The sequence below is a fragment of the Macrobrachium nipponense genome, chromosome 21, assembly GCF_015104395.2.
Source record: "Macrobrachium nipponense isolate FS-2020 chromosome 21, ASM1510439v2, whole genome shotgun sequence".
NCBI lineage: Eukaryota > Metazoa > Arthropoda > Malacostraca > Decapoda > Palaemonidae > Macrobrachium > Macrobrachium nipponense.
In genome coordinates, this window is record NC_087212.1 from 9,854,063 (window position 1) to 9,879,527 (window position 25,465).

A 25,465-nucleotide genomic window follows, 5' to 3' on the forward strand; every position below is an offset into this window, starting at 1 on the left:
AATCGAGATTAAATTTCTAATGGGATTAAAAGTTAAATGACCATTTATGATAAAAATAAAAAAATAAAAAATTAATAATCATATCTATATGAAATTACTAGACATTCTTATGAAATCCACAAGCCTTTAAAAAACTCCTAACAGGGCCAACATCGATGTTGTCTCCTAAAATTTAGTTTTACCATCTAGATGGTACATCCGCCTCTCATTTACATACCTGGTGCAGTGAACCAGAATGTGCTCAACTGTCAAAGGGCTATTCACAGTGATCACACACTGGAGCACTACCACCATCAATAAGAAAACTGTGTTATTCGGCAGTGACCAATCCTCAACCTTGTTAATATAACTTCAGTCCTCCTGTCGCTTTGATAGTATGATTGCCAAATTCCTACTTGAAGTCTAATTGTTTTTAACTTCTTATTATTAGCAAGAAGGGGAGATGACCATCCTCCAGCCACTTTCTTAGTATATAGTTACGAAGACAGATTTTCATATCAAAATGGGGGATTCTATTTGTATCAATTTCTCCTTGGGAACAGGCACTCTTTGCTTCTCGGTCTGCTTCTTCATTATCTGGGATCCCAACATGACCAGGAATCCAACAAAAACGTACTGTTTTACGCCTACACGAAATGCGAAACAGCCACGCCTGAGCCTTTTGTACTAAAGGATGGGAAGAATTATAACTATTCAGGCTTTCCAGAGAACTTTTACAGTCTGAGTATATGACACAAGACTTCTTATTTGAATGATATGCTATATCTAGGGCTTTTACAATAGCAGATAGTTCAGCTGCATATACTGAAGTAGCTGGAGGTAGCTTTGCAACATTACAAAAATTATCAGACCACAGAGGCCAATTCATGAACATTCTGAGTCAGTATAGAATTTTCATTTACAGATGCATTTAGCCGGATCTGGAATGGAACAGAAGCTCTTGGCTTGAATTTGCCAGCATCAAGTTGATTAATAACCTTATTTGATGGATTGCTAGCATTATTCTTATGCATTCTGAAACTATTATCCCTGTAAGTAGATGCATTTAAAAAAAAAATTAGATACCTTTAACAAATTTTATGAATATACAGTATACAAAGCAAATGTATTTCAATGAAACCCCACCTCTCCAGCTGAGCTACTAACAGTTCAAAAACAATCTCTGAAATCCAAGTCCCTGTCTGTCTGGGAACAACTTGCATCAATTTACTCATCCTTACTAAACTGATGCAAGTTGTTTCTTTATATTTGTCATGGGACAAAGATCAATAAAAATTGGATGGTTAATGAAAATAGTTGAAGCATACCAGGAAGTTAACCTACATCATATCTTGGGCCTCCTCAATCAATTTTTAAACTCACAAGTCCTATTACATACTTATTATGAAGTCCTAGTGTTTTTCAGGTACTATGTAAGAGTGGAAATGTATAGAACAAAAAAAAAAAAAAAACTTAATGGTTAGGAAATTAATGGTTTGGTAAATATCTCATTTACACAAGATGGGAGAAAGTGACATAACTACATACATACTGTATACACTGTGAAAACTACTTTTTGACACAAGCCATCATCTAACAGTTTTTCTAGTATAGTACTCATAACTGAACCACACGAAAAACTTATGAAAAAGTTTTGTTCCAACTTGAATGAAATGCCTCAAAATGAAAGGTACTGTATTGCATGATACTTTATAAAGATTCAAACTGGTTATTGAAAACTACATACTACACATTTTTAAAGAAATTGTATTTAAAAATAAGTACAATCAATGACAGTTGCATTTACAAAATGCATCACATTACATGTACTCACAATCACTGTTTGCTGTAAAAATACAATAAAAAAATCACTTGAATATGTACTGTATCTATAAACAATAAGCAACTCTACACTGCCAGGAGAAAAGAAAAACAGTTCAACTGAAGTTTTCTGAACAAGAATAATGGACATTCAACATTGCCAATGGTGTAGTGGAATGTACAAAAGAAAATAAATACACAATGTTGTATGAAAATATTTCACTTATAATTTGTAATCCTGTACCCAAAAGGTTTAGTGCCCACTAAAAGTAATACACACAGCAATTACTGAACAATCTAACCAGCACAAAAGCTTATTTTTGCACAATAAATAACTTCTAAGACATTATCATTGCACTGTACAGAACACCAGGCCGATATCAGTAACTCATGGTATACATATTGTGTTATCCAGGTATGTAGTACTTCCATTAACTGCATTAAATCTCAATAACAACCAAAGGCTCTCTGGCATCTAAGCACTCACAAAATTATCAATAATTGTTATATTTACAGATACTACCCTTCATGTTAGTGCACTGCAAATGCTTGAAATAAAGATTAAGAACATCAAGGGTCTCAACGTGCATCCAGTTCTTTCCAGACTCCTACAATGGTCCCAGCAAAAACCACTCCACTAAGTAACATATGAAGACGCCTCCCTGAGCTGTGACATTCAACAGCAACTCTCATCAAATACAATCTCTTCCTGTTTGATGCTGACAAGTTATAACTCAAATTAAAGCACTTCTTCAACTGTTGACTTCGGAGCACGACTTATCTTCCTCACTCCCTTCTTCCTCTATATCTTCTAATTCTTCTCTTTCTTCGTACAGTGGATTCTCTTCGACAACCACGGCTTCTTTCTTTGGTTCTTCAGTTTCATCCTTTTTACCTCTCCTGAAGACGTTTTTCACTTTTTTCATCAGTCGGGCAAGAGGAGATTCACTGCCTTCAATCTTCTTAAGTACCAACCTGAATAAAATACAAACAGGAAAATAACAAACTAACCAGATTAAAACTGGTCTTGTAGTAAAGGTCAAACTTCCATGCCAAAAGAAAATCCTCAAGAAAGCTCCTTGATGGGTGCCCTCATCCAAAAATTATCAAGTGCATGCCATTAGGCTGCACACTTCATAGTTTGAAGGATCAGCCCATTTGACACACAAAAAACATGCAATGCTATATTCCGACCGTTCACATTTTTGACCACCCATAATATGGACGAATTGCAATGAATTGTCCAAATGTGGCCATTTTCCATGCCTAATGATCAACTGAATGACAATAGGCTGCATTTTTCTCACTTTAAAGGAAAAATACTATGAATAGGCGAATTTTCCACGAATAATATGCAAATATGTTCCATAAAGAAATAAGCAAATAGGCGAGTTCACAAATTGTGAGATCACAAATAGCGGGGATTGGCTGTATATCTAGATTCTCACTCTTCATATGTCTAACAGCTGAAGAACCATACAAATAAAGACATTTGTACTAATAAGCTTTCAAAATCCAAAACTTTTTAATCTGTTGTGTCTGGTCTCATGGATTTGCAATAGAAGACTGTAGTAATTATATAATTTCACTAAGAGTTCAATGTTATGAAAAGTCTGTCTCATATGAGTGTAAAAAATGAAGGCTTGTGAAAAACAATATTTTTTTGTTCTTGTAAAAATTGAAACAAATCTAAAAATACTACTTATATGAGGTAACTCATTTGTAATTCGTGTAGCACTACTTACTTTTTAGTAGTAATATTATGAATGGGTCCAAACGCCAGTGCCACCACAGTACATGCCAGGCAGATTACATTATACGGCATGGAAAAGTCAGGAGTGGGTAAACTGACCAATATAGTTTCTGTATGAATACGAATAAAGCTTTTTCCCTCCTCTACAACTAACCTGAAATGTAGAAAGCACAACATTATGACTAATAAATAATAATAATAAAAATACCACATATATGTGCAGTATTTGGACTTAAGATATCATACGAACAAGTGAGAAATCCATCCAAGTAACTGAAATTTTTTTCAAACAGTATAAGTTATTTACCTATAACATGAGGATACATGGCAACAAAAGTCCAGAAATTTTTATAAAATCCAAACTCATCATGCATTTCAAATATCTGCTTAGAAAATTATTGAATAATTTTCTTTCTAAGGTTCTGCAAATGATAAGGAAAACAGTTTTTCTTGGGTAGTTAAAAAAATTTTCTTAGCATTTAAAAAAAATTATTTTAGCTCTTATCATAAAATTATGACAAAAAATTTGCTGTGGGAGAACTGGAAAACATGGGTATGGGATGCAGAGGAAGAGGAGTTATTTACTGCAATTGTTTCTCATGCAGAGGGAAACCTAGGAAGCATTCACTCTAACTCTGGAATTTTCTTCCCCCCTTTATTTGGAGGGGTGACAGAAGGAGGGCTGCAGTAAACCACAGGTAAGAGATGTACTGCTAATGCATACAGAAAATCAGTATTGAGCTTTAAGTTTTTTCAGTTTCATTCACTAACAAGAGATCTTGATCAAATGAAATTCTAAGACTTGAAATAATAGTTAACCAGCGATACAAAAGCCAAAAGTCTTTCAAGTCTATCTAGCAGCTGTCCCACAATCACTGACTTCATGAATTTCAATTAAAGAGATCCTAGCAAAGCTGAAAAATTCTAGTCCTAGTCAAGATTGTTAACTGGGTAACATGAGGTATATCTAAAGGCCTTCACGAAGCTGCGCACCTGCCACTACGTGAGCACCAAATCCAGTTGGCCCAACTAGTCATACCTGGATTAAACCACCAACAAAAAAAAATGTGATCTTGCTCAGGATGAGTACCAAAATTCTCTGGAAACATGACGATATATAGGGTTAAAGCATTGTGGGCTTTGCCTCTTAGCTTCAACTCTGGTTGCCTGGTTGATAACCTTGGATGATCAACAGGAAAGGGCAGTGGTTGTTGCCTTATTCATCTAAATGCTGAGCACTACAAGGAACTGGTTATCTTATAGTGTAAAGCTGCTGAATCCTCCATGGAGACTGCTATGATTATGGATAGGTTTAATTAAATTGGAAACATAGTACAGGAAGAATATGAATTCAAGAGAAGTGGACTGGCCATCTTAGCAGTTTGTGAATAATGGTGCACTGGAATGGGAAAAGACTGGATTGGGTGATGGATATATACATATTCAGGAAGAGAAGATGGAACTAGCTGAAGAGTAGTCATAGACTTACCGCCAAATGGTAAAAAACGCACCGACTGGAGAGCAGTGGGCAGTGTATTACTTCTCACACAGTTTAAATTAATACATTGTAACCTGAGACTTATAGTGTGTTATTCACTAATGAACGAACTCTCCTGAACAGCAGATAACACATGAAAGATAAGAGTACAGAAATCCCAGTGGGACACTGCATCACACAGTGTTGGAGGTGATGATTATAAGCATTTTTATTAAAAGTCTCAACCTCTTTGCCATACATGTGGTCACCCAATATTTGAAATATCATACTTCTAGTGTATTTATGACCCATGGTTCTTTACAATGTCCCCTAAGCCTCCAGGAACACAGCTTTCTTCCTTATATTTTTCATTTGTTCTTTTGGTCTCTTCCAATCTTCATTAACATCAACCTGCTTCAATTGCCATCATATTCATGCAAGTCCTCTAAGAGTCTGGAAATGTGACTCATTGATCTTATTAAAATTATGTATAGTAATGATACCAAACTTAAATTTTTCCCACAGCACTCCATGTAGTACAGCGTATGAAATTATAAAGAACTTACTTTTCTCTGAGACTACTTCCTCGAAGATTATTGACTGACACATTCTTGGGAGCTGGGAGAACTGCTGAAATAGTTGCTGCTGGTATGTAGAATCCATGGTTTGCATCTGGTGGGTATTCCAGCCATTTCAAAAGGGCCCGAGAAAATTCTAGGCTTAACTCTACAGTGGATTTCCCATCTACTTCAACCACTGCTTCATAAAGCCAGCCACGTTCACGGTCGACGGCAGTAGCTAGCTTAGAGACATATACTGCAAGAGAACAAAATAAATATAAAGTATCCTATAAATATAAAGAATCCTCTAATACAAATGTCAAACATTACTGTATACTGTCCTTTTCAATATGAATTTGTGTCATAATTTCTTCAATTTCCGTGTCAAGCGATATAACAGTTCTACGTTTGCCAATGCTAAATAAACTCTACTTCTTCTTCTGCTTTGAGAATATATCTGAAAATTGCACTACAGCAGATTTAAGCTATAATAAATAAAGTAATGGGTTATTTTGTAATAATATTAATTCAATACTATATTTCTTACTGTTCAACATACCCCTGATAACAAGAAACAAATACAGATGAATAATAAGTATCATGAACTAGGCACCTAGGAACCTGAAAACGTAGTTGCTTTTTACAAATACAGGCTAGCCTTTAAAGCATCAGGATGCACCTAAATAGTACTCATCACATATCCTTTTATAGTACTCATCACATATCCCTTTACTATAAAAACAGTCACCAAATTCTCAAAGAAATAAAAAGACAACTCACATGGCTGATCTTGGTCATGAGACGTGTGAAGAAACAGTCGCAAATACCATGGTAAGACCTCCAAATACACTAATGTAAGAGCCTCAGAGCCTGTGTTTGTAAATTTAACAGTTATGCTTCCGCTCTCCTGCCCGTATCCTGAAATTTACAACATTTAATAAGGAGAATTGAATATAGTAACTGACCATTACCACCAGATAATAAAGTGAATTTATAAATGAACATACATCAAACATTAGTAGAGGCCTTTGTTGATAAAACATTTCAAGATTTTTTAAATTACTCCATTTTTCTTAAATACATGATCATTTTTTTACCAAACATCCCTTTATAAGAAATCAATTCATAGGACAAGTTCTTATCAACAGTAAGATTTATTGGACGAGTAAACCTCTCAAGTCTTTCTTACCTTAGATGAGAATAAAAAAATTTATAAATGATCTGTTTAAACTCTTATCTTTCAATGACTGGAAAGTTTCTAAAGCCGAGATGCAGAAAAAATTTCTATACATATAACTAGTACAAGTCAGTTCTAAATTTTAAGGGTTATGAGATGAAAAAACTTCACATGACTGAGTCTCTGGTTTTCCCTCTCCATACATCAACTACAGAGAGATTTAATGATAAGAATGTTTAATCTAATCACAGCCCTAACCCTCTGGTCTAACAGGTTCTGCTGTGTAAACAAGATGAAACACCCCTTGATAGGAACCTCTTTAAGAAATGCTTATAAAAATTGTAATCATGGGCCTTACAATAAAAAGCACATAAAGCCACACAAAAATAGATGTGAATGACAGTATTTCCAGCAAAACGAGCTACTTTCTCACATAATCTGAGAAGCAAGAGGTGAACACCACCTCCTACACGCAAAGAACATAGGACAAATTAACAATGCTTTACATTTTTCAATCTGATAAAGTAGGTGTATAACAAGGTATATGATACAAAGGAGACCCCGCACAGATATGTTCTTAAAGGAGAGGGTAAAATTTGACCATGGTGATGCTACAGAGGTTGAAAAGTTAGAATGAAAAAGGCCAAAGAAAATGTAAAAAAATATAGGGGACAGAGGGGAAAGCTAGGCAAGCAGTAAATGTTAAGTCTCCTATAAGAGCTACATCAAGTAACTTCTCCACAAAACTGATACAAAAATCCCATTCTACCCATACCTCCATAAACCCTAGAAACAAAAAGCAGTGAATTACCTGTAATAAACCTGGAGACATGGAGGACAGGAGAAGTTATGAATCCATAGATATGGCGGGACTTATAATGAGCCTCAAGGTTAAAGGGCTCTCCATACTCTGTCTTCCTGATGTCGTAAATTCCATACTTTCTTAAACTTAGGCCTGATCCGCTTTCTTGGACAGAATCTGGTTTGGGGAACAGTGAAAAGTCCTCCTTACCCTGTGAAAGATAAGCTCTGTATTACAACATGCACAAAGAAAATTTCTTGAGTACATAGTATTTCCATTCAAATGTGCCTACACCAGCATAACTAGCACATATTGTTAAGTAACAACTGCAACAGATCTTTCTACACTGACTGTACACCACTGAAAATGTCTTGAGTAAGGAAAAAAGTCCATAAAATGGACAAAGAAATACAATACGGTAAACTAAACACCTCTAATGTAAAGTTGACCCAACAGTCTCAAAACTGATGCACAGAACAATTATAATCTTATGAAAAAAGGCAACGCTTAATGGAACAACTCTTTTGTATGTTCATTCTGTTCTCTCCCATTCAAGAGTTATACATGCAGTACCGTACCTAAGTGTAAGTGAATAAGAATAAATTACGAATAAAGTGTATACAATTAGTTAAAACCAAGTTCCCAATTGCATATCAAGAAAATAAATATAAATAGACATGACAAAATGTAGCACCTACAAAATATGGAAAAAGGCTAAGATCTCAAAGACTGAGATGGTTGGATATGTGACGTAAAAATACAGGGAACAGATGATTAAAAAAGCAGTGCAGACGGAAGTAGCAGTGCAGGACATGTAGGATGGTTCAGGAAATGATGGGAAAAGAGGACAAATGAAGAACTAGACAGACAAGAGCTCAGGCAAAAAGAGTACAAGGCAGGAGAGATGGGGGGTGGAGGTGGGGTGAGGGGGCCAACTTATTTCACATCTAACTAAATGAAGGGAAAAACTGACAATACATGATGTATTGGTAAACCAAAGACTAATGCTGAAGCCTGAAATAAGAAGTAATTTTGTATAAACTTTGTTCAAATATATCCAGAGAACAATGAAAACATAGTCCTTTTAGAACAAACTTTACGTACAACAATCCAGCACCAATAGCTGACTTACATTACTGGTTACATCCACATATATCATAGATTTTGAAGCCAAAGGACACACAGAAACCAGAGGAGCTGAAAATAGGTGATGCAAACTCCAGTCCTGGTGTCCATTCATTGATACTGTGGGGTCCTGAACAAGAGATAATGCCTGGACTAATTCAAGTTGTGATGAAGTACATTCTTTGTCCTGTAAAACAAATGGTCTTGTAAGCATACAATTTATCTTACAAAAGGAAAACAAAGCTAGAATATTACCCTAGTTTAACATAAAATCAGATTATACATAAATAAGTCATTTACTAATTAGCAACAGATTTCTCTTTTCAGGAGCATAAAATAATGTAACAGAACACTTACTTTGCAAGTAGGCCGTAGGTGGATTGATAAAGCATGATAATGCGCAGTGTACAGTGGTGTTGGGTGGAGAAGCATTGAAAGTCCACTCTGAAAACATATCACCATTGCTACAGGACTGATATGGTATGTATGATGATGTATGCTATGCTATAAGTACAGTACCACAGCAGCTATATTTTCTAAAACAGGGGGAAACTTCAGCTCCCCTCAAAACCCCCTGGAAGGCATTAACTTCTTTATATATCTAAAGGTAGGTAGTCTAATTACTACTGATTCCGATACTAGAAAAATGTTATTGTTAGTATACAATAAGGTTTTGTACATACTTACCTGGCAGATATATACTTAGCTTACGTCTCTGACGTCACGACAGAATTCAAAACTCGCGGCACACGCAACAGGTAGGTCAGGTGATCTACCTTACCCACCGCTGGTTGGCGGTTGTATGAACCAATCTCCCTTTCCAGCCAGATTTTCTCTTCCACCTGTCTCCTGAGGGGAGGCTGGGCGGGCCATCAATCGTATATATCTGCCAGGTAAGTATGTTATTGAATACTAACAATAACATTTTAGTACATGAACTTTCCTGTCAGATATATACTTAGCTGATTGACACCCTTGGTGGAGGGAAAGAGACAGCAATATTAACATGGAAAAAGGGGGAAACAACACCTGTTGTAGGATGTAAAATACAACCTTGGTTCTTCCTGTTTAGGCAGAAGACTTCATAGTTACTGTCTATTATCTGCGTTACCTGAAGAGCTTCAGCGAGGGCGTGACCTACAGCTGATAGACTCTTTGGGTCTATCAAAGGGATTTGGTATCCGCTTACTTGATAGAATCCAAGCAGGATCTTGTCAAAGGGGATTCGCCCTCTTATATGACAGAACCTAACCACTATCATTGCAAGGAGCTCAAACATAAACTGATCACCTAACCAATCTAATCTTTGTTAGACATACGACATGAAAGAGATGCCTACCCGCATGCTCTTTCAAACAACCAAAAAACTTACAAAACTAAACAAGGGGGAAAAAATACACTACAAAGGATATGTCTCAGCTCCCTGCCCCAGCACCGAATCCGCCGATACGTATGGGCCTAACGCAAAGCACTTTTCATACGTGATTTTGACGTCTCACAGATAATGGTTCGCGAAGACTGAGTTGCAACGCCAGAATGTTGCTTTCATAATATTACTCAAAGACATGTTTTTATTGAAAGTTAATGAAGTGGCAATAGCTCTTACCTCATGAGCTTTGACCTTCAGGAGCTTGAATTGACTTTCATCACATGTCACATGTGCTTCTTTCACCAGGCTTCTGATGAAGAAAGAAAGCGCATTCTTAGATAAAGCCCTCCTTGGATCTCTTACAGAGCACCAAAGGTTAACATCATTGCCCTTAAGTTTCTCCTTCCTCTGAAGATAAAACTTTAGACTTCGTACTGGGCAAAGCGACCTCTCTGCTTCCTCCCCTACTAAGGCAGATAAACCTTGGATTTCAAAACTCCTAGGCCAAGGATTTGGGGGGTTCTCGTTCTTGGCCAAGAACGAAGGCAGGAAGGCACAGATCGCTGCATCTCCTTTGAACCCCACTCTCCCTTCTAGGGCATATAGCCTCTACTAAACCCTTTTGGCGGAAGCCAATGCCATGAGAAAAAGTGTCTTTCTCGTGAGGTCTCTAAAGAGGCAGACTGAGGCAGTTCGAACTTAGGGGACCTAAGGAAACGCAGCACTACATCCAGATTCCAACTCGGAATCTCTGACGAAACCTTCTTGGATGTTTCAAAGGATCTTATTAGATCATGAAGGTCTTTGTTTTCTGAAATGTTTAGGTCTCTGTGCCTAAACACTGCAGCCAGCATGCTACGATATCCTTTAATGGTTGATACCGCCAAGTCCACCTTTTTCCCTAAGGAAAAGTAAGAAGTCTGCTATTTGGGTTACAGAGGTACTGGAAGAGGAAAGGTGATGGTTCCTACACCACCGCCGAAAGACGTCCCACTTCGATTGGTAGACTCTAAGGGTAGAGGGCCTTCTTGCTGCTGCGATAGCCGTTGCAGCTCTTGCAGAAAACCCTCTCGCTCTGACCAAACTTTTGACAGTCTGAAGCCAGTCAGACCGAGAGCAGGGAGGTTTCTGTGATACCTGTCGAAGTGGGGTTGTCTGAGCAGATCGATCCTCTGTGGCAGGGATCTCGGAATGTCTACTAACCATTCCAATACCTCTGTGAACCAGACTTGTGCGGGCCAGAAAGGAGCTATCAACGTCATCCTTGCTGCCTCCGATTCTGCAAACTTCTTGAGAGTTTCTCCCAGTATCTTGAAGGGAAGAAAAGCATACGTGTCTAGCCCTTCCAATCTAGGAGAAAGGCATCTATTGACAATGCCCTCGGGTCTGATATAGGAGAGCAGTAGTTGTCTATCCTCGCATTCTTGGCTGTGGCGAAGAGGTCTATGTGAGGCCTGCCCCATAGTCTCCACAGGTCCTGGCAAACATCCTCGTGAAGAGTCCACTCCGCCGGCAGGACTTGATCTTTCCTGCTCAGGAGGTCTGCTCTGACGTTCTTTTCTCCCTGTACGAACCTGGTAAGGAGACATATCTTCCTTTCCTCTCCCCACAGCAGAAGGTCTTTTGCTGTCTCGTACAGGGAGAAGGAGTGAGTTCCCCCCTGCTTCCTGATGTATGCCAGGGCTGTGGTGTTGTCCGAGTTTATCTGAACTGTCGAAGCTAGGACGTAGGGCTCGAATGCTTTCAAAGCTAGCCAAACAGCCATCAGCTCTTTCTTGTTGATGTGCCAGGTCACCTGTTCCTCCTTCCAGGTGCCTGACATTTCTCTTGAGCTGAGCGTCGCTCCCCAACCTGTTTCCGACGTGTCGGAAAACAACACTTGGTTGGGGTTCGGTATGTGAAGGGACATCCCTTCTGCAAAACTGAGAGGGTTCGCCCACCAAGAGAGGTCCTTGATTTCTCTTGAAATCTTGAAGGAGAACTCTGGGTTTTGAGAAAGACAACGCCAGTTCTGATGTAGAAAGAACTGGAGAGGTCTGAGGTGCAACCTTCCTAGAGAAAGGAATTGCTCCAACGAGGAGAGTGTCCCCAGCAAACTCATCCACTCCTTCGCTGTGCATACGTCTTTCTCTAGAAAGGCTGTGACTTTCTCTGAACATCGGGCTATCCTTTCTGGTGATGGAAAAGCCCGAAAATCCAGAGAAACCATCCGAATCCCCAGATAGATACGATCTTGACTGGGGATTAACTGAGACTTTTGGAAGTTCACCAAAAGTCCCAGAGAACTCACCATGAAAAGGGTCTTTTGTAGGGCCTCCAAACATCTTTTCTGTGACTTGGCTCTAATAAGCCAGTCATCCAAGTAAAGGGACTCCATCACTCCCTCCAAATGTAGCCATCTTGCTACATTTTTCATTAGTCCTGTGAAAACCTGAGGGGCTGTTGAAAGGCCGAAGCACAAGGCCCTGAATTGGAATATCCTTCCTCCCATCATGAACCTGAGGTATTTCCTTGAAGAAGGATGGATCGGCACATGGAAGTAAGCGTCCTGAAGACCTAGGGACACCATCCAATCCCCTGGACGAAGAGCCGCCAACACTGAGGATGTCGTTTCCATGGCGAACTTCCTCTTTTCTACAAAGAAATTCAGGGCGCTTACATCCAGAAACCGGTCTCCACCTCCTCCTGAGGCTTTTGGAACTAGAAAAGGCGGTTGTAAAAGCCCGCTGAGCATGGGTCGCTCACTAGCTCTATCGCCCTCTTTCTCTAGCATTTGTCTAATGCCAGAGTAAGAGCTTGGTTCATGATGGGATCCCTGTACTTGGCCACCAACTCCCTCGGAGTCGTTGTCAAAGGTGGTCTTGCTGAGAAGGGAATCAGATATCCTTTTCGGATAATCGAGAGGGACCAGTTGTCCGCTCCTCTCTGTGCCCAGACTTCTGCGAATCTTAGTAGCCTGGCACCTACTGATGTCTGGAGGACTTCTTTCCTACTTTTTCGCTCTGGTAGAGCGAGAGAAGGATCTTCCTCTCTTGAAAGATCTATTACCTCTTGAGGTAGAGGCTCTAGAAGGAGGGCCCCCTCGAAAGGGCTCCTGTCTAGCTGGAGTCTCTTTCCTAGTCTTAGTCTGGAAGGTCGTTCTAGGTTTCCAGGCAGACTGAGCGAGCATATCTTGTGTAGCCTTCACAGAGATAGCTCCAGAGATGTCCTGAATTATCTTCTTTGGAAAGAGAAGAGGCGAAAGCTGCGAATACAGAAGCGAGGCTCTCTGAGCATGAGAGACTGACTTGGTCAGAAAAGAGCAGAAGACCGATCTTTTCTTAATAACCCCTGCTCCAAACAGGGAGGCTACTTCGCTAGATCCATCTCTCACTGCCTTGTCCATGCAAGTAAGGACACTGTTTGAGATCCTAGGGCAAAAGGGAATCCGGGTTCTGAGTCCTTCTAGCTAAAACCCCTAATGACCAGTCAAGGAAGTTGAAGACTTCCAAGACTCTGAACATTCCCTTCAACAGGTGGTCGAGCTCGTTCATCGCCCAGGTAGTCTTAGCAGACAAGAGGGCCGAGCATCGGGAGGAATCCACCAGTGAAGAGAAGTCCGCGTCTGCAGATGAGGGAAGACCCAGGCCTAGGGGTTCTCCAGACTCATACCAGAAACCAAGTTTTCCCGTAAGCTTGGAAGGAGGGAAGACAGTCTTCCCTTTCTCCTCCTTAGAAAGAAGCCAATCACCAAAACCTCTCAAAGCCTTTTTCATTGAGATGGTTGATTTCATTCTCACACAGGAGGAAACCTTCGTCTTCTTTGATGTTGAGAATAAGGAGAGAGGAGAAGGAGGAGCGACCGGAGTAAGCGCGTCTCCAAACTCCTGAAGGAGGTCTGTCAGGATCTTGTAAGACGAACCGAAGAATCCTTTACCACGTCTCGTCTGAATGTTCTTCTCTCTACCGAAGAACCTTCGGCTTCTTTACGAGAGCAGGCGGACTTCTCTAAAGAAGTGCGCCTATCCTGTGAGGAGTGTCTGGCAGCCGTCTGGCGCCTATCAGGAGAAGCCAAAGCTTCGGGAGAGCTCCTATCGAAGGCGTCCTTCCTACTCCGATGAGGGAGTCCTCTGTGTTCTTGTAGTCTGTCCCGAGAAACACGGGAGTCCAAAGGGGAGCGCCTGCTAGGAGAGGAGAGCCTACTATGCTCAAGGCGCCTACCAGACTCTATGCGCCTGTCAAGAGGAGAGCGGCTGCCTGGCGAACTGCGCCTCAAAATGAGAGGTGCGTCGCCTGCTAGCTCTTGGCGCCTACCAACAGGAGAGCGAATCCCTGGAGAAGAGCGCCTACTAGGTGACAGGCGTCTACCAGGATCCAAATACCTAGATCGAGAAGCGTGGGTCTCTGTAAAAGCTTGTCTACCAGAAGAGAAGCTTCTTTCGGGCTCTTTACGCCTGACATGAACAGAGCGGCTAACAGGCGAATAGCGCCTATCAGGAGAGTAGCGCCTATCTTCAACACAGAGCTTGTCAGCAGGAGAGCGGCTACCTGGGGAGTAGCGCCTACCAGGCTCTAGGGCGTCTGACAAAGGAGAGAGACCTGTCTCTAGAAGTGTCCATGCAGGGGAGGCTCTCTTATCCAGAGATTGGAGGTTCTTCGGAAAGGAGCGAGAAGTAGAAGCCGTGCGCTTATCCTTAGAAGAGCGCCTACTAGGAGCTTGATCCCGTTCCACGGGAGAAATGATGTCGCCAGGAGAGAGCTTCCTGGGCGATTGGCACCTGGAAGACGACTGGCGTCTGCCAAGGGAAGAGCGCCTCACTCTATCCGCTGGTACAGGAGAGAGAGCAGACTCCGACTGAGAAGGCAACCCAGGAGAAGGTAGCCTAGACTTCTTGACGGGAAGAGAGACGTCCTTCTTACGACGAGAGCCTCCCGCCAAGGAGCCCGCAAGAGCCGAAATCTGAGCTTGCAGCCCGGCAAGAATCCGAGCCGGAGATCTTGCAAACTACTCCACAGGGGACGAGGTTCGAAGCCTACTCTGAGGCGAGTACTCCTGATCCCTCCTGGGTTTCTTGATGTCCACCTCAGGCTCCTCCAGAAAACACTCCGGGCTGGAAGGAAGGGCGCAAGGAGCCTTCCAGGCTCTCTTCAACGGTCAAGAGGTATCCGAGGCGCTCCATCCTCTTCTATGAGAAGGCGATGAAGAAGAAGAGAAGCATTGTCGCAAAACCTCCTTCTTGGCGCGAATTAAGGCAGCCTGGGAACGAGCATCAGGATCTACCGAGGGGACGCCTGACTGTTGGGGGTTCTCCCTAACCTTCCTGCGGCTGTTGACTTTCCTCCTCCACTGGGACTCGGAGTCTGGAAGAGGTCTAGGCCTGGAAGCATTAAGGAGCCGATCAGACGCACCCTCCACTGCACTGAGGGCACTGCACAAATCACTTGCACTATCACTCTTACCTTGCAACGAACGAATTTTCTTCTCCATGCTAAGGATCGTGGCTCTCATGGTTGCCACTTCCGAAGGCGTATCTTTGGGTTCGATGCAGGGAGCAGGAGCTGAAACGGGAGAAGGATCTAGTGCTACGACAGGATTATCTACTTCTAACTCGCTAACACGAGACTTACTAAAACTTCTAGACGAAGCTTTTCTCACCCTGTCTTTCTCCAACTTCCTTAAGTAGGAAGACAGAGACTTCCATTCACCCTCATCCAACTTCTCACATTCATTACAAGGGTTAATAAAAGAACATTCAATACCCCTACACTTCAAGCATACTTTGTGAGGATCTACCGCTGCTTTCAGTAGCCTCACCTTGCATTCATCCATAGAACACACCCTAAACATAGAAGATTTCTTAACCTCTACATCAGACATCTTGAAATCAAAGAAAAATCCAAACCAATATCCAAAAACAATCCACAAGCGCGTATGCCAAGCCAACAAGATCAGGTACTTCACCGAAAGTCAGTCCAAAGATATCCAAGGCAACGAGAAACGAATTAAACTATCAGGAGGTAACGACCACAGGTGTAGTCGAAACCGGCGACAGAGAAAATTTGGCTGGAAAGGGAGATTGGTTCATACAACCGCCACCCAGCGGCGGGTAAGGTAGATCACCTGACCTACCTGTCGCGTGTGCCGCGAGTTTTGAATTCTGTCATGATGTCAGAGATGTAAGCTAAGTATATATCTGACAGGAAAGTTCATGTACAAAATATAAAATTAGAGGAATTATCCTCGTAATCAAATGTTAAATTTTCAAATGAAAATAATTTGATGACATTCTTCCCATGCTTCATGAAACAAACAGCTCTCAATAGTCTTCCAAAATTCCATCACTGTACTTATCTTCTATAAATAATTTCTTGACAGATAACAACTAAGTAAGTTCTAGAGTACAGAATATTGAGAAAAGAAAACCACAGATAATTCTAAACTGTTGTAGGGCTAACCAGTAAAGTGTTATATATCAAGGGCTAAACATGGATGAAAAAATAAGTTACATTTTCAGTAAGAAAAACATACTTGCATATAAACTTCAGCAAACAAAATACACAAACTGAGGGCTATAAGGTAACAAATCACCAATTTATATACTGATAATCAAAGTAATTCAAATTCACCTTGGTATCACAGGGTAAAAGTTTCTTCCATGGGGTTAGATTCTCAGTACAGACATTTTCTCTGGGAAGAGCAGCATATCGCAAGTATGACGAATTGGATGAATACCTACAATACAAAAGGGACATTGTAATACTTTTTAATATTATGTATACCTATAACTTGACTGGAAAATAAGAAACCTACTGTAATTACAGAAAATACCAATGGGACTGACTACTTTAGGAAAAATTTTTAAAAATCTTTAAAATGATAATCATTTCAATTAAATAATGGTAACTAAAAGATATGCCAATACTTTAAAATGTGTTTTGTAGCTCTACACTTGTAACTCTTATCAAGAATGATTCAAGTTAATGAAAAACTACATACTATTCAATCCACTGAGGGGACACATCTAATGTAGTAATGCAAAATTTTTCTCAGCCAAAATTTCTATTGTATTCTATATATCAATTATTCCAATTGTATTCTATATATCAATTATTCTATTTGATGATTCAAAGCATGCAACAAATTGCAGAACTTTCAAACACATTTCATATTAGTCTTCAGACAAACTTGGTTACAGAGATTTTATGGTAACTTTGAACCATAGGTGCTGGATCAGTAGAATATGACATATCTCTAAGGCTATAAGCATATCCTTTATCATATAGAACCTCACCTTTAAGACTCTGATAAACTTATCTGTATTAAGTAACTAAATATTACAATAATATCTTAATCCCCTTATCTATAAAGCATTCTAACAATGGTTAAAATTAGTACTGCTATTGACAAAATCAAAGTTTGCTGTTGGTACTCCAGAACCTAAGCAAGAATTTAAGTAAATAAGCTGCTTATCACCAACTGAGAAGTGGTCTGGTTAACTACAATTTTAATTCAAAGTATAATTAACTGAAAAGTAGTCTGATTACACTGTTTTATAGTACTAAAACATCATCATTTTATCTACCTTCTTGAAAGATTCTAACAGGTTCAGCTTCAATTTAGTGGAATTACACACCTCATTTTTGCCATGCTCTTTTGATTTTGGACTCCTTATTCTTAGACAGTTTTTCTTTTTCCTTCTGTCAAGTTATATCTTTAAGAATATCAAGCTTATATGAATAGCTTTTAAATACCAAAGCCTCATGTTTACTTACAAGAAAACAGCATACATAACTTACCATTCTTCAGCAAGTCCCTGTGGTCTGTAACTCAGTTCTGGAGAAACTGTGTTTGTGGAGTCAATAAAATTTAACGATGCACAAACAAGTCCACTTAATGCATTTACAAGATCCCTCCATGTCTGATCTAAGCTGCATGAAAAAGAAAACTTTTACAAATATGTACTTTTCCTCACAAAAAAAGAAAAAAAAGAGTAACATTCTGAAAACAGACCATCTTTCTACATTCCCAAGGACAAGGAGAATGCCTGCATTTCCTGTAGTATGTATAAGATTTGCAATAAATATGAGATGGCTACAATATGTGAAAATTTGACAAGTTTCATTTCATTCACAAAGTTAGGCAATGACCAGTACATATATTCATTTTGAATAAAAATTAATAATATAGTAATAACTGATACTGGTGAGCATATAAATTACCAGACTCCCCATTTAAATCCTACTCAAGAGAAAATTAAACTTACTTGTTTACACTGGGATTAAACCAAACCCAGAGCTGAGCACCAGGTGGTGCATCAATCACTGGATATCCCCACATACGATGCCGCCATAATCCCTGCGTTAAACTCAGGTGGAGTTCTCGAACATGATATGCTTCAATAATTTCTCCAAGGGCTCGAGGAAACAAATCATAATGAGCAAATTCTGGAAAAAATTAATAAACATCCTTTACACTCAGTATCGTAGGATATAGAAATGCCTCAATTGCTTACTAAGTTAAAACAATATCCAATTTTCCATGTCATGGAAACATACATAGATAAATAATCTGAATACTGAACAGCAGCCCATCAATTTCCCAGATTTCTTTGCTTATCAGCTACTATATTACAATGCTTTTTTGCAAGACTGCTTTTATATGTGATGGCAAATGTAAATAATAGTTTAGCCAAGGCTATAAATCATATTCAATCAGATTCAAGTGAAATATATAAAAAATTCTTACAAAAATGTCTAAAACTTCACAAAGTTTCCAAAGCCCTTTCAAGATTCAAAGTAGGCAAAACTAATGCGCCAGAGGATAAAACCTTACTGCTAGGGTCACAGCAACACACACCAGGTTAGGTAGATATAGAGCCCAAGGATGAGTTAGGTTCAGTCTGATGGTACTTAACTAGCATGCAGAAATCTTGTCAAATTTTACCCTGCTGCATTTCCCATTCTACTATCCAGACCCTGAATGACTTGTTTTCTTTCCATTTCTTCTCAAGAAGAAACTTTTCCTGTCCATCTAGGTGGCATGAGTACCAGCAGCTAACCACGCCTACATTAATGGCCTCCATAGCCTACTTTGTTAACACATGATTATTTAATTCCTCATCAATACAATGTTCCTTTATGGAATATAGGAAAAAAATTTACCAAAACATAAGAGTAATCATTTTCAAAGTCAACTGTTGTTGTTTTGAAAGTGCTTCAGGAGTGTAAGGCACAGCAAAGAATTTTATTGATGACTTAATGCTCTGACAACTTTTTATCCAGTAGAAACTTCACAAGTTTTCCAGGTAAATTTCCAGGATATTTTCAGACTCCACTCAATTTCTGTTCTTCCCTGAAATCCAAACATCTGTCACAGACTGCTTGTAGCAGTGTTGAGTGTAATCATCAAATTTCTTTTAGGAGGAAACAGAATTTTACATAAAAAAGAAAAATCCAACATAGAAATGTACAATTCTAGCCCCCATAAAGTTTCATCATGTTCACTCTCAAAACTTCACTCAATATCTTAAAAAGCTCAGCTTATTACCTTTACTGGACACAAAAAGCCTCTTTCTAATCTAATCTGTCGGCAGATATCATCAAAATGAAAATCCAGCTGTATAACTGTGATTGTGGAATATGTGTTTGCATGCTAACTGGAAGTCATGTTTGAACCAGCCCCTTGAGGATGAACATAAATCCATAAACATAAACAAAAGATACAAAAGACGGTAAATGTCCCGGTCAGCAATTAGCAGGAGCCAGGTTGCGGTGGTAGCCTACAATGTTACCGAAGCCCTAACCGCAACACCAATATCATCAAAGTAGGGCGGTTACCTAATGATAACTAGCCTAAGGGGTTACAGTATAGGCTATATCAAGTAAGGTTAGCAATGTTTCAATCATGCAAAACCCAGCACTTTTGGCTAGATAGGGTAGTTTTGAATGGATCCCCACCTTTTACTCACATTCTACTGCTCCCTCTGAAAAAATTTTGACTGGTGGGACATAGCCTTGCAAGACAAAGAATGTACAGTAAATTATCGGGCCATGAGACGTTTCGTAATTCCACCGCACTATGAACACTTCCAAAAGCCAATTTAAATGTGCTGCAATCAGCATCAGTGAGACTTGTCCCACCTCTACAAAGCACACTGATTCCTCTCCGCTCCTAAAAGGTTTAAATTTTGCTGTTTTACCAATTAAATATTGAGGTAAAAGGTGAAAATTCAGCGATCAACTTATTGTCAAGGCAATATTTTACCCAACACTAGGGTAAATGACCGAACAGCAACATAACAGCCACCGATCCTGGAATGCGGCCACCTTCCCGAAAAAGTACTTGAATTGGCTGCCATGAGCATCAGCCAAGAGTTGTGGCCCATCCTGGCAGCACACAGAGACCTCTACAATCCTCTCAAATTAAGCATTTTCTCCTAAATTACGAAACAACGGCATAATTTAAGTGCTTTTTCGGGAAGTGGCCGCGTTTCAAGAGAGGTGGCCGCTATGTCGTCATTCGGTCATTTACCCTAACCTAGGGGGAAAGACTGCAGTGGATCCATCGTCATCGCGTGAATCAGCCTTATTCACTCGATATTTAATTGGTGAAACAAGAATACAATTACATCTTTAAGCATACCATTCAAAAGATTGAAGTTTCGTCAACATAATGTGATATATGAAAGCGGCATACGAACTAAAATAAGCATTTCGTAAAATATGTTTTCAATGCAGTTCTGAAATCCAATATGGCAGCACCCACATGAGGTGCCGTTCGTAAGCACAGCAAAGCCACCATCTTTCCCAGCCTTCTCAGCACTCATTTGAACAATGTCAGCATATATATGTAACGTTTATTGATCTTACTCAAGATTGCAGTTGTAATCGGCACAATACAACATTTTGTTGCCTATACATATTAGTGAAAGTATGAAACTTCTTATTCCCGGGGTCATGGTTTGAACTGATTTTAATTTTTACCTTGTAATCGGTGGTTTTATCCTTACTACCATCACAACTGAAACTCCACAGTGCTTATTTGATTGTAATTATACATGTTTTGGTCTGAATTCACTTGAAATTGGACTTGAACTACGTTGCGGTTCCTGGTTCCTAAGCACCCACTCCACAAACACAGTTACAGGCAGCATGAGTACACGGTTTTATGAGGTACAAAGCTTTATTCCCTTAATTGTTTACTTTACTCATTATTTAGTTTAACTTTACTTTGTTACTTCAAAATGTTTATTTAATTCATGTCTATTATCCCTTTTTTGCAACCAAATTAACTCAAAAAATTACAAATATTTCTGAAGTACATAAGAGCAGACGACAGCAAAATGACTCGTCGTTCCCAATCTAGTGGAGCTTCACACATACGCCGATGCATTTACAAACTGTTTCCATGAATTTTAGTTGTCATAATAATGCAATAATGAAAAAATTGCTCTAATATGTATACATACTACAAATAGATACGCTAATTTCACTTATTTCCCCGGTTTTGTGTAAGTCTTATACCCAGTTTGGAGGGTAAACACATACCAATTGGCAACAGTGATAAACAATAAAAGAGCACAAAGAAGGCCGCAGGTACCGTTCACATGCAAAACTGTGATATTTGAGTCAGGAATCTAGTTACTTTTTCAACAATGAATATTTTCAAATTAATAATCATGAATATGTGAAAATTTTTATGCAATTCATGACCTTAAACTGCCATTTAACTATTTATTTAAATAATTACCTAGTGCACGCTTCTTCTTCTTCTACCAAAAATCGTAGTTCCCTTGGAAAAGTAGTGGTTGGAAGTCATTGTTTACGATTTTTGTGAAGAAAGTGCCCCAGCGTCTATGGGTACAAGTGGTGTGTGGATTTAGCACATGGAAAGGGAATTTTATTGACACAAGCGACTCCGCAAACATCGAGATGGCGTCAATCTTCTAAATATTTGGAGTTGTAAGTAAAAATTTTGAAAACGTCATGGAGGTAGTGTGCACTGCATAGAGCCAGACTTTTCATTACCCTCTGTTTAATCTTAAAATATGACCTTAATTTCTAACTTTGGAGAAAATACTTAGCTTATACTTCGAAAGTAGAGTAGAGGTCTCAAGCTCCTTCTCTCACCAGCAACAACTCGTGACTGATGACCATCTCCAGTGTCAGGACGTATTAAAGTACTTTTTCAGAGGGTGGCTTCAAATGTGGTGGAAACTGGATCAGCTAGTCCAGTCGGTTGTTCCCCCTGTAGGGGTAGTAGGGGGAAAAACCAGCAACTACCCACCCTTATCACGGTGGACAGGTCTCATTCACTCGATATTTAAATGGTGAAACAAGAATACAATTACAACTCCAAGCATAGCATTCAAAAGATTGAAGTTTCGTCAACATAATGTGATATATGAGAGCCCCATACGAACTAAAATAAGCATGTGATGCTCTTCGTAAAATATGTTTTCAAGGCAGTTTTGAAATCCAATATGGCGGCTACCGTGGGATGTACAGGTTCTGATCAGTGACGAAAATCATCTTTCCCAGCCTTCCCAGCAATCATTTGAACAATGTTAGCGTATGTATGTAACGTTTATTGATCTTACTCAAGATTGTAGTTGTAATCAGCACAATAAAACAACATTTTGTTGCCTATACTACTGAAAGTATGAAACTTTTTATTCCCGGGGTCAAGGTTTGAACTGAATTCATTCTTACCTTGTAATCGGTGGTTTTTATCCTTACTGCCATCACAACTGAAACTCCACAGTGCTTATTTGACTGTTATTATACACATTTTGGTCTCAGTTCACTCCACATTGCACTTTAAACAAGTTGCTGTTCCTGGTTCCTAAGTGCGCGCACCACAAACACAGTTACGAACAGCAGACGACAAAACTCAAAGTTTTATTCCCTAAATTGTTTACTTTACTCGTTATTTAGTTCAAATTTACTTTATTTAAAAATTTTAATTTAATTCATGTATATTATCACTTTTTTTCAACCAAATTACCCCGAAAAATTACAGATATTTGTAAAGTAGATACAATCAAATGTTTCTAACGTTTTCGAACATCTGGCTGCCGAAAACCATAGAGGAACGACTACAGATAAGTGGATTATATATATATATATATTTTTTTTTTTTTGCTTTTTTGTTTTTGCTAGACTTTTCATTGATTTCCGTCTATATAGTATGTTGAATTTCTTTAATAACTGTATGCCAGAAATAAAAGTAACCTTTAATTTTGTTGCATGCTAAGAATGGCAAAATCATCGATGCCCCACATTAGTGGAGGCTTCACACATACGCCGATTCATTATTATAAACTGTTTCCATGAATTCTATTTGTCATAGTAATGCAATAATGATAAAATTGCTTTAATATTTATGTATATATACTTCCAATACATAGCCTAATTTCACCAATTTCAACGTTTTGTGTAGTCTTATACCCAGTTTGGAGAGTCAACACATACCGAATGGCAACAGAGAGAGAGAGAGAGAGAGAGAGAGAGAAAGGAAGGCGAAGGAACGGAGAAGGAAAGGGGTGGCGGTGGAGAGGGGGGGAAGAGGGTAGGTGGAGCTTTATACGCGTGTTCGTATCCATTACTGCATAATGGAGTTTTTGTCTATTGGTACAAGGACAAGTGTCGTTATTCTTTACGATTAGTGATTCACGATACCCTTATAAATTACGGCACTGGGTGTAATGCACTATAGCAAAATTTCGTTCTGATATGAGTGTTCGTTACAGAAATAGGTATTGCCCAAAAACGTGCTTGCACTGTCTCTGAAACCCATGTTGCTTAGTTGTCAATCAAGTATTTTTTACAAGCTAGCTATTGAATAAATTTGTATTTTTCTCAATCAAAACATATGCCCCTCAATGCTAACTTTCCTCTTTTAACGACTTTCTGGTCATTGCAAATTCAGCCCCATAATTTCTTATGGTGCGAAAACAGAGGCCCAGGGACCGAAAACGATTGCGTCACACTACAGCGATAATCCGGCAGTAAAACATCTTCATATATCCAAAAAGTAAATAATAAAGATATATATGCGCATTACGATTATACCAATTACATGAAGAGCTGATAATCTGCATGAATAACTGGTAAACTGTTCTGCAAGAAAGTTGAGTAAAGCAATTATTTACAATAGGTACAAAAGTCAAGATGTCGTGACGTCATAATACAGGACTTAAAAGAACATTCTAATTCCAAAAAATAATTACTTAAATTTGAGTCAGAATCGAGTTACTTTTTCAATAACGAATATTTTCAAATTAATCATCATAAATATGTAAAACATTGATGTTTTACTATTTATTTAAAAATTTATCGAAGTGCACTCTTCGTTGTCGTCTTCTACAAAACAGTTGTTTACTCGGTGAGGGAAAGTTTTCCCGATTGTTGTAATGAAAGTGCTCCAGCGTCTGTGGGTACAAGTGGTGTGCGGATTTATCACAGGAAATGGTTAGTTTATTGACACAAGCGACTCCGTGAACATCAAGATGGCGTCAATCTTCTAAATATTTTGAGTTGTAAGTAAAAAAGTTGAACGCGTTTTGGTGAGATTTGCACTACGTTTGACAGCGTTTTTACTACCCTCTGTTTAAATCTTAAAATTTGGCCTTAATTTCTAACTTTGGAGAAAATACTTACTTCGAAAGGAGAGTAGAGGTCTTTAGCTCAGTTTCTCACCAACAACAAGTCGCGACTGATGCCCATCTCCAATGTCAGGACGCATTATAATGTACTTTTTTTTGGGATTCCACGCTAATCGTACATGGTCCACTCTGTACCCTACGGTTTTTTACCATAAACAGAGTAAGGAGACGGGGATAGCAGTCATTGGTAATTTGAACCTTCTACCATGCGATCGATGTTTAGTGTTACTTATGGGGGGAGGTGATGCCCTCTCCGCTCAGGTCAGGGCACGGAGTCCTACCTACGCCTGGTTATGCCACTCCCCTTCGATATTTAGGTAGCTACCTAGGTAGCCTAGTACCTGATGATTAAACTAATTCAGGCTATCCCTAAGCTAGGATAGGTAGGAATATTCTTCCAATAAAGAAAGGAAAATATCCTCAGATTCCAGTGAAAAGACTTACAGCCCGCCGATCCTCGCTGGATTAAGATTTAAGCAAAGAATAAACCACCTTATCACGAAAACTTACCAAAATCTCTGTAATTCTCAATGGACCATTCAATCTCTGGTCCACTCCACCTCGTTGTGAATTCGAAGTGAGATTGGATATGCCCAGACGCCAGGGGCTTAATGAGTAGCTCTTCTGTAAACGTGTTCGACTCCTCGCAAACTACGCAGACCACGCTAACAAATATGACAGTAAAAGCTAATTTTGACATTGTGTCACACGTCAAACACTAGGTCCTCCCGGTAGGTTTACTGTTGCGTGATGCTCA

The 25,465-nt window shown here is 39.3% G+C and overlaps 2 protein-coding genes across 5 annotated transcripts in view; both read right to left on the reverse strand.

The window, feature by feature from the left end:
- LOC135197770 (ras-related protein Rab-21-like) overlaps positions 1 to 25,465 on the reverse strand; it is a 120,729-nt gene that overhangs the window by 22,704 nt on the left and 72,560 nt on the right. The gene's annotated exons all lie outside the window — the stretch shown is intronic.
- Positions 1,731 to 25,465, reverse strand: part of LOC135197766 (GPI transamidase component PIG-T-like) — a 23,960-nt gene continuing 225 nt past the window's right edge. Inside the window, exons 2-12 of the mRNA XM_064224849.1 lie at positions 25,219 to 25,465; positions 18,307 to 18,487; positions 17,840 to 17,971; positions 16,670 to 16,775; positions 9,052 to 9,138; positions 8,702 to 8,881; positions 7,579 to 7,780; positions 6,371 to 6,508; positions 5,597 to 5,846; positions 3,546 to 3,707; positions 1,731 to 2,775 (exon numbers count right to left, since the gene is read on the reverse strand). The exon at positions 25,219 to 25,465 is cut by the window's right edge and continues 53 nt beyond it. Coding sequence (XP_064080919.1) covers positions 2,553 to 2,775; positions 3,546 to 3,707; positions 5,597 to 5,846; positions 6,371 to 6,508; positions 7,579 to 7,780; positions 8,702 to 8,881; positions 9,052 to 9,138; positions 16,670 to 16,775; positions 17,840 to 17,971; positions 18,307 to 18,487; positions 25,219 to 25,408 — 1,851 coding nt within the window. The 5' untranslated portion in view covers positions 25,409 to 25,465 and the 3' untranslated portion in view covers positions 1,731 to 2,552. The remainder of the gene's footprint in view (positions 2,776 to 3,545; positions 3,708 to 5,596; positions 5,847 to 6,370; positions 6,509 to 7,578; positions 7,781 to 8,701; positions 8,882 to 9,051; positions 9,139 to 16,669; positions 16,776 to 17,839; positions 17,972 to 18,306; positions 18,488 to 25,218) is intronic.